This window comes from Procambarus clarkii, chromosome 50 (assembly GCF_040958095.1).
Source record: "Procambarus clarkii isolate CNS0578487 chromosome 50, FALCON_Pclarkii_2.0, whole genome shotgun sequence".
Taxonomy (NCBI): Eukaryota; Metazoa; Arthropoda; class Malacostraca; order Decapoda; family Cambaridae; genus Procambarus; species Procambarus clarkii.
Window position 1 is genome coordinate 27627490 of NC_091199.1, and position 8416 is coordinate 27635905.

Here is an 8416-nt window from a genome sequence, read left to right on the forward strand (position 1 = left end):
GATGCTGTTGTTACTGGTGCCGGTGCTGTTGTTTTTACTGTTGCTGGTGCTATTGTTGTTACGGTTTTTTGTGCCGTTTGTTGTTACTGTTGCTGCTGTTGTTACTGTTGCTTGTGCTACTGTTGTTACTGTTGCTTGTGCTGTTGTTGTTACTGTTGCTTGTGTTGTTGTTACTCTTGCTGGTGTTGTTGTGATTAATGTTGCTTGTGCTGCTGTTGTTACTGTTGCTGGTACTGTTGTTGTTACTTTTCCTGGTAATGCTGTTGTTACTGTTGACGGTGCTGCTGGTTTTAATGTTGCAGGTGCTTCTGTTGTTACTGATGCTGTTGTTGTTACTGTTGCTGTTGTTATTACTATATCTTGTACTGCTGTTGTTAAAGGAGTTGTTTTTGTGACTATTGCTTGTGGTGCTGTTGTTACTGCGGCTGGTGTTGCTGTTGTCACTGGTTTTGCTGTTGTTACTGTTGATTCTGTTAATATTATTGCTTGTGTTGCTTTTGTTACATTTGTTGCTGTTGTTTCTTTTGCTTGTACGGCTGTTGATATTTTTACTTGTTGCTTTTGTTACTGTGTCTGTTGATAGTGTTGTTACTGTTGATGCTGTTGTTACTGTTACTGCTATTGTTACTGGTGTAGCAGTTGATTTTGTTACTGGTGCTGCTGTTGCTACTGTTGCTGCTGTTGATACTTTTGCTGGTGCTGCTTTTGTTACTTTTACTGTTTTTGTTACTGTTCCTGTTGTTACTTTTGCTGCTGCGGCCTTGGTTAATGTTGCAGATGATGCTGTTGTTACTGTTGCTGGTGAAAATGTTTTTACTGTTGCTGGAGCTGCCTTGGTTAAAGTTACAGTTGCTTATGTTGTTGCTGTTGCAGGTGATGCTGTTGTTACTGGTGCCGGTGCTGTTGTTTTTACTGTTGCTGGTGCTATTGTTGTTACGGTTTTTTGTGCCGTTTGTTGTTACTGTTGCTGCTGTTGTTACTGTTGCTTGTGCTACTGTTGTTACTGTTGCTTGTGCTGTTGTTGTTACTCTTGCTTGTGTTGTTGTTACTGTTGCTTGTGTTGTTGTTACTCTTGCTGGTGTTGTTGTGATTAATGTTGCTTGTGCTGCTGTTGTTACTGTTGCTGGTACTGTTGTTGTTACTTTTCCTGGTAATGCTGTTGTTACTGTTGACGGTGCTGCTGGTTTTAATGTTGCAGGTGCTTCTGTTGTTACTGATGCTGTTGTTGTTACTGTTGCTGTTGTTATTACTATATCTTGTACTGCTGTTGTTAAAGGAGTTGTTTTTGTGACTATTGCTTGTGGTGCTGTTGTTACTGCGGCTGGTGTTGCTGTTGTCACTGGTTTTGCTGTTGTTACTGTTGATTCTGTTAATATTATTGCTTGTGTTGCTTTTGTTACATTTGTTGCTGTTGTTTCTTTTGCTTGTACGGCTGTTGATATTTTTACTTGTTGCTTTTGTTACTGTGTCTGTTGATAGTGTTGTTACTGTTGATGCTGTTGTTACTGTTACTGCTATTGTTACTGGTGTAGCAGTTGATTTTGTTACTGGTGCTGCTGTTATTACTGTTGCTGGTGTTTCTTTTTTTCCTGTGTCTGGTGTGGCTGTGGTTACTGGTGTTGCTGTTGTTACTGATTTTCCTGTTTTTATTGTTCCTGCTGTTGTTACTGTTGCTGGTGCTGCTGCTGTTACATGTGCTGCTGTTGTTACCGTTGATGCTGCTGTTACTGGTGCTGTTGTTGTTACTTTTGCTGCTGTTGTTACTGTTGCTGCGGTTCCTACTGTTGCTGCTGTTGTTACTGATGCTGTTGTTGTTACTGTTGCTGCTGTTGTTTTTGTTGTTATTGTTGTTGCTGTTGCTGGTGCTGCTATTGTTACTGTTGCTGGTGCTGATGTTGTTACTGTTTTTGGTACTTTTTGTTGTTACTGTTGCTGCTGTTGTTTTTGTTGTTGTTATTGTTGTTACTGTTGCTGGTGCTGCTGTTACTGTTGCTTGTGCTGCTGTTGGTACTCTTGCTGGTGCTGTGGTGGTTAGTGTTGCTGGGGCTCCTGTTGTTACTGTTGCTTGTGCTGCTATTGTTACTGTTGCTGGTACTGCCTTGGTTATTGTTGCATTTTCTGTTGTTGTTACTGTTGCTGGTGATGCTGTTGTATTTGTTGCTGGTGCTGTTGTTTTTAATGTTGCTGGTGCTGCACTTGTTACTGTTGCTGGTGTTGCTGTTGTTACCGTTGCTGGTGCTGCTGGTATTACTGTTGCCTGTGCTGCTGTTGTTACTGTTTCTGATGTTGTTACTGTTGCTTGTGCTGCTATTTTTCTGATACTGCCGCTGTTTATGTTGCTGGTGCTGCTATTGTTACTGTTGTTGATATTGTTTCTGTTGTTGATATTGTTACTGTTGATGCGGATATTACTGTTGTTGCTCTTGTTACTATTGCTTATGATGTTACTGGTTTTGCAGTTGTTACTGTTGCTGCTGTTGTTACTGTTGCTGCTGTTGTTACTGTTGCTGCTGTTGTTGCTGGTGCTGCTGTTGGTGCTTTTGTTACTGTTGTTGTTGTTGTTGTTACTGCTGCTTGTGCTGCTGTTGTTACAGGTATTGCTGTTTTTACTGTTGCGGGTGTTGGTACTATTTCTGCAGTTGTTATTGTTGCTGCTGTTGTTACTGTTGCTTGTGCTGCTGTTGTTACTATTGCTGGTGCTGCCTTGGTTAATGTTTCTGGTTCTGCTGTTGCTGGTGATGCTGTTGTAACTGTTGCTGGTGCTGTTGTTGTTACTATTGCTGGTACTGCTGTTGTTACTGTTGCTGGTGTTGATATTGTTACTTTTGCTTGTGCTGCTGTTTTAACTGTTGCAGGTGCTGCTGTTGTTACTGTTTCTGATGTTGTTTCCGTTGCTGGTGCTGCTGTTGTTACTGTTGCAGGTGCAACTGTTGTTACTGTTGCTGCTGTTGTTACTCTTGCTTGTGCAGCTATTGTTACTGTTGCTGCAGGTGTTTCTTTTCCTGGTTCTGCTGTTGTTACTGTTGCTGGTGTTACTGTTTTTACTGTTGCTGGTGTGGCTGTTGTTACTGGTGTTGGTGTTTATACTGTTGCTGCTATTGTTACTGGTTTTGCTGTTGTTACTCTTGCTGCTGTTGTTACTGTTGCTGCTCTTGTTACTGTTGCTGGTATGGTTACTGTTGTTAATTTTTCTGCTGTTGTTACTATTGATTGTGCTGCTGTTGATACTGTTGCTTGTGCTGCTGTTGTTACTGTTGTTGATGCTGCATTGGTTAATTTTGCAGATTCTGCTGTTATAACTGTTGCTGGTGATGCTGTTGTAACTGTTGCTGGTGCTGTTGTTTTTACTATTTCTGGTACTGCTGTTGTAACTATTCCTACTGTTGCTGTTGTTACTGTTGCTGGTGCTGCTGTTTTTACTGTTGCAGGTGCTTCTGTTGTTACTGTTTCTGCTGCTGTTACCGTTGCTGATGCTGTTTTTTTCTGTTGCAGATTATGCTGTTGTTATTGTTGCTTCTGTTGTATCTGTTGCTGCTGTTGTTACTTTTGCTTGTGCTGCTGTTTTTACTGTTGCAGGTTACTATTGCTTGTTACTATTGCTGGTATGGTTACCGGTGCGGCTGTTATTACGGTTGTTGCTGTTGTTACTGTAGCTGCTGGTGTTGGTACTGTTGCTGATGTTGTTATTGTTACTGTTGTTGTTACTGTTACTGTTGCTGCTGTTGTCACTGTTGGTACTGTTGCTGCCGTTGTTAATGTTGCTGATGTTGTTACTGTTGTTGTTATTGATGCTGATCTTGTTACTGTTGCTTGTACCGGTGTTGTTACTTTAGTTTGTGTTTCTATTGTTACAGTTGCTGGTGTTGTTACTGATGCTGGTGCTGCTGTGGTTAATGTTGCTGGTGCTGCTGTGGTTAATATTGTAGGTGTTGCTGTTGTTACTATTGCTGGTGCTGCTGTTGTTACTGTTGCTTGGTCCTGCTGTTGTTACAGTTGCTGCTGTTGATACTGTTGCTGTTGTTGTTACTGTTGCTCATACTGCTGTTGTTACTGTGCTTGTGCTGCTGTTGTTACTGTTGCTGGTGCTGCCTTTGTTAATGTTGCAGGTTCTGCTGTTGTTACTGTTTCGGGTGATGCTATTTTTCTGCTATTGCTGTTGTTACTGTTGCTGTTATTGTTACAGTTGCTGCTGTTGTTACTGTTCCTTATGCTGATGTTTTTACAGGTATTGCTGTTTTTACTGTTGCTCGTATTGGTACTGTTGCTGCTGTTGTTACTGTTACTGGTGCTGCTATTGTTACAGTTGCTGTTGTTGTTACTTTTGCTGGTGCTGCTATTGATACTGTTGATTATGCTGCTGTTGTTACCTTTGCTTGAGCTCTTGTTTTTACTATTGCTGGTGCTGCAGTTGTTGATTTGATGGTGTTGTTGTTGCTACTGTTGCTGGTGCTACTGTTTATACTATTGCAGGTGCTCCTGTTGTTAATGTTTCTATTGTTTTTACTGTTGCTATTTCTGTTGCTGTTGCCGTTATTGTTTCATTTGCTGTTGTTGTTACTGTTGCAGGTGCTGCTATTGTTACTGTTGCTAGTGCTGATGTTGTTACTGTGGCTGGTGCTGCTGTTGTTACTGTTGCTGGTGCTGTTATTGTTACTGTTGCTGCTGTTGTTACTGTTTCTGGTTCTCCTGTTGTTACTGTTGCTACTATATCTTGTGCTACTGTTGTTACAGGTGTTGCTGTTGTGACTTGCTTGTGCTGCTGTTGTTACTGTTGTTGGTGTTGCTGTTGCTATTGTTGCTGCTGTTGTTACTGCTGCTGCTGTTGTTACTGTTGCTGTTGTTTTTACTATTGCTGGTTGTTTGCTGTTGTTTCTGTTTTTACTGTTGCTTGTGTTGTTGTTGTTACTGTTGCTACTGTTGTTACTGTTTTTACTGTTGCTTGTGCTGCTGTTGTTACAGGTATTGCTGTTTTTACTGTTGATGTACTTGTTATTGTTGCTGTTGCTGTTACTGTTGCTGCTGCTTTTGCTGTTGCTGCTGTTGTTACTGTTGCTGCTGTTGTTACTGTTGCTTGTGCTTCTGTTGTTACTGATGCTGCTTTTGTTTCTGTTTCATGTACTGCTGTTGTTACTTTAACTTGTGCATCTTTTGTTACTGTTGCTGGTGATGTTACTGCTGCTGGTGCTGCGTTTGTTACTTTTGCTCGTGCTGCTGTTGTTACTGTTACTGTTGCTGTTTGTGGTTAATGTTGTTGGGTGCTGCTGTGAACATAAGAACATAAGAACAAAGGTAACTGCAGAAGGCATATTGGCCCATACGAGTCAGCTCCTATCTATAACCACTCAATCCCACTCATATACTTTTCCAACTCTGAGGTTAATGTTGCTGGTGCTGCTGCGGTTAACGTTGTTGTGCTGCTGTTGTTACTATTGCTGGTGCTGCTGTTGTTACTGTTGCTTGTGCTGCTGCTGTTACTGTTGCTTGTGCTGCTGTTGTTACTGTTGCTGGTGCTGTCTTGGTTAATCTTGAAGGTTCTGCTGTTGTGACTGTTGCCGGTGATCCTGTTGTAACTGTTGCTGGTGCTGTTGTTTTTACTATTGCTGGTGCTGCTGTTTTTATTGTTGCTGGCGTTGCTATTGTTGCTGTTGCTGGTACTGTTGTTTTTACTGTTGCAGGTGCTGTTGTTGTTACTGTTTCTTCTGTTATTACTGTTACTAGTGCTTCTATTTTACTGTTACAACTGTTGGTACTGTTGCTGGTAATGCTATTGTTACTGTTGCTGTTTTTGTTGCACTTTCTGCTTTTGTAACTGTTGCTGGTGCTGCCTCTGTTACTGTTGCTGGTGCTTCTGTTGTTACTGTTGCTGGTCCTCCTGTTGATATTGTTTCTGGTGCTGATATTGTTACTGTTGCTGCTGTTGTTACTGTTGCTGCTGTTGATACTGTTGTTGTTGTTGGTATTTTTGCTGATAGTGTTACATTATCTTGTGCTGCGGGTTTTACAGTGGTTGCTGTTGTGACTGTTGCTTGAGCTGCTGTTGTTACCGTTGATGGTGTTTCTGTTGTTAAAGTTGATGCTGTTGTTACTTTTGCTTGTGTTTCTGTTGTTATTGTTGCTGGTGTGGCTGTTGTTACTGTTGCTGCTGTTGTTACTATTTCTTGTTTTGTTTTTGTTGCTGCTGCTGTTATTACTGGTGATGCTGTTGTTTCTGGTGCTGCTGTTTTTACTGTTGCTACTATTGTTATTGCTGCTGCTGTTGTTATTGTTGCTGTTGTTGTTACTGTTCCTTGTGCTGGTGTTGTTATAGGTTTTGCTGTTTTCACTGTTGCTGGTGTTGGTACTGTTGCTTCTGTTGTTATTGTTGCTGCTGTTGCTATTGTTGCTGCTGTTGTTACTCTTTCTGTTGCTGCTGTTGTTACTGTTTGTACGGTTGCTGCTGTTCTTACTGTTGGTGTTGTTGTTACTGATGTTTGTGTTTCTGTTGTTACTGATGCTGCTCTTGTTACTGTTGCTAGTAATGCTGTTGTTTCTTTAGCTTCTGCTTCTGTTGTTACTGTTCTGGGTGTTGTTACTGTTGCTGGTGCTGTTGTTTCTTTTGCTCGTTCTGCTGTTGTTACTGTTGCTGGTGCTGCTGTGGTTAATGTTGCTTGTGCTGCTGTAGTTAATGTTGTTGGTGCTTCTGTTGTTACTACTAATGTTGCTGGTGCTGCCTTGGCTAATGATGAAGGTTCAGTTGTTGTTACTGTTGCTGGTTATGCTGTTGTAACTGTTGCAACTGTTGCTGGTGCTGTTGTTTTTACTGTTGCTGCTATTTTTCTGTTACTGCCGTTGTTACTGTAGCTGGTCCGGATATTGTTTCTGTTGCTGTTATTGTTACAGTTACTGCTGTTGTTACTGTTGCTGGCTCTGCTATTATTACTATTGCTGTTCCTGATGTTGTTACTGTTGTTGAGGCTTTTGTTGTTTCTGTTGCTGTTGCTGCTATTATTACTCTTGCCGCTGTTGTTACTGTTGCTGGTTCTGCTATTGTTACTGTTGCTGCTGTTGTTACTGTTGCTTATAATGTAACTGTATATTTTGCTGCTGTTGTTACACGTGTTGCTGTTGTGAATTGCTTGTGCTGCTGTTGTTACTGTGGCAATAGTGCTTCTAGTGCTGCTGATGTTACTTTTGCTGCTATTGTTACTTTTGATGCTGTTGTTACTATTGTTGCTGTTATTACTTTTCCTGCAGTTGTTACTGTTGCTGCTGTTGTTACTCCTGCTTGTGTTGATACTGTTGTTGCTGTTATTACTTTTCCTGCAGTTGTTACTGTTGCTGTTGTTGTTACTCCTGCTTGTGTTGATACTGTTGCCAGTGTTTTACTGTTGTTCCTGTCGTTAATGTTGCTGATGTTTTACTGTTGCAGCTGTTGTTTCTGTTGCTGCTAATGTTACTGTTGCTGCTGTTGTTAATGTTCCTTTTATTGTTACTATTGATTGTGGTGCTGTTGTTACTGTTCCTGGTGCTGCTGTTGTTACTGATGCTGCTGTTGTTACTGTGGCTGGTGCTGCTGTTGTTACTGTTGTTACTGTTGCTGTAATTGTCTATGATGCAGGTATTGCTGTTGTTGCTGTTGCTGGTGCTGCTGTTGTTACTGTTGCTGATGCTGGTGTTGTTACTGTTGTTTGTGCTGCTGTTGTTACTGTTGCTGCTGTTGTTACTGTTACTGTTGCTGCTGTTGTTACTGTGTCTGATGTTGTTACTGTTGCTGCTGTCGTTACTGTTGCTGCTGTCGTTACTGTTGCTGCTGTTGATACTGTTGCTCATGCTTCTGTTGTTACTGTTGCTGTTGTTGATACTGTTGCTGGTGCTGCTTTTGTTGCTATTCCTATTGTTGTTACTGTTGCTGTAATAGTTTATGATGCTGGTATTGCTGTTGTTACTGTTGCTGGTGCTGCTGTTTGTTACTGTGTTGCTGCTGTTGTTACTGGTGCTGCTGTTGTTATTGTTGCTGCTGTTGTTATTGGCGCTGCTGTTGTTATTGTTGATGCTGTTGTTATTGTTGCTGGTGTTGCTGTTGCATTTGTTCCCGGTGTTGCTGTTGTTATTGTTGCTGCTGTTGTTACTGTTGCTGCTGTTGTTACTGTGTCTGATGTTGTTACTGTTGCTGCTGTCGTTACTGTTCCTGCTGTCGTTACTGTTGCTGCTGTTGATACTGTTGCTCATGCTTCTGTTGTTACTGTTGCTGTTGTTGATACTGTTGCTGGTGCTGCTTTGTTGCTATTTCATATTGTTGTTACTGTTTTAGTACTGCTGTTGTTACTTTTGCTGCTGTTATTACTGTTGATGACGTTGTTACTTTTGCTGCTGTTATTACTGTTGATGACGTTGTTACTTTTGCTGCTGTTTATTACTGTTGATGACGTTGTTGCTT

General features: G+C 41.3%; 1 protein-coding gene across 1 annotated transcript in view; it reads left to right on the forward strand.

Annotated features, from left to right (window-relative positions):
• Positions 1 to 4377, forward strand: part of LOC138351720 (S-layer protein-like) — a 50524-nt gene extending 46147 nt beyond the window's left edge. The window contains exons 6-7 of the mRNA XM_069303744.1: positions 3285 to 3428; positions 4184 to 4377. Coding sequence (XP_069159845.1) covers positions 3285 to 3428; positions 4184 to 4377 — 338 coding nt within the window. The remainder of the gene's footprint in view (positions 1 to 3284; positions 3429 to 4183) is intronic.
• The last annotated feature ends 4039 nt before the right edge of the window (positions 4378 to 8416 follow it).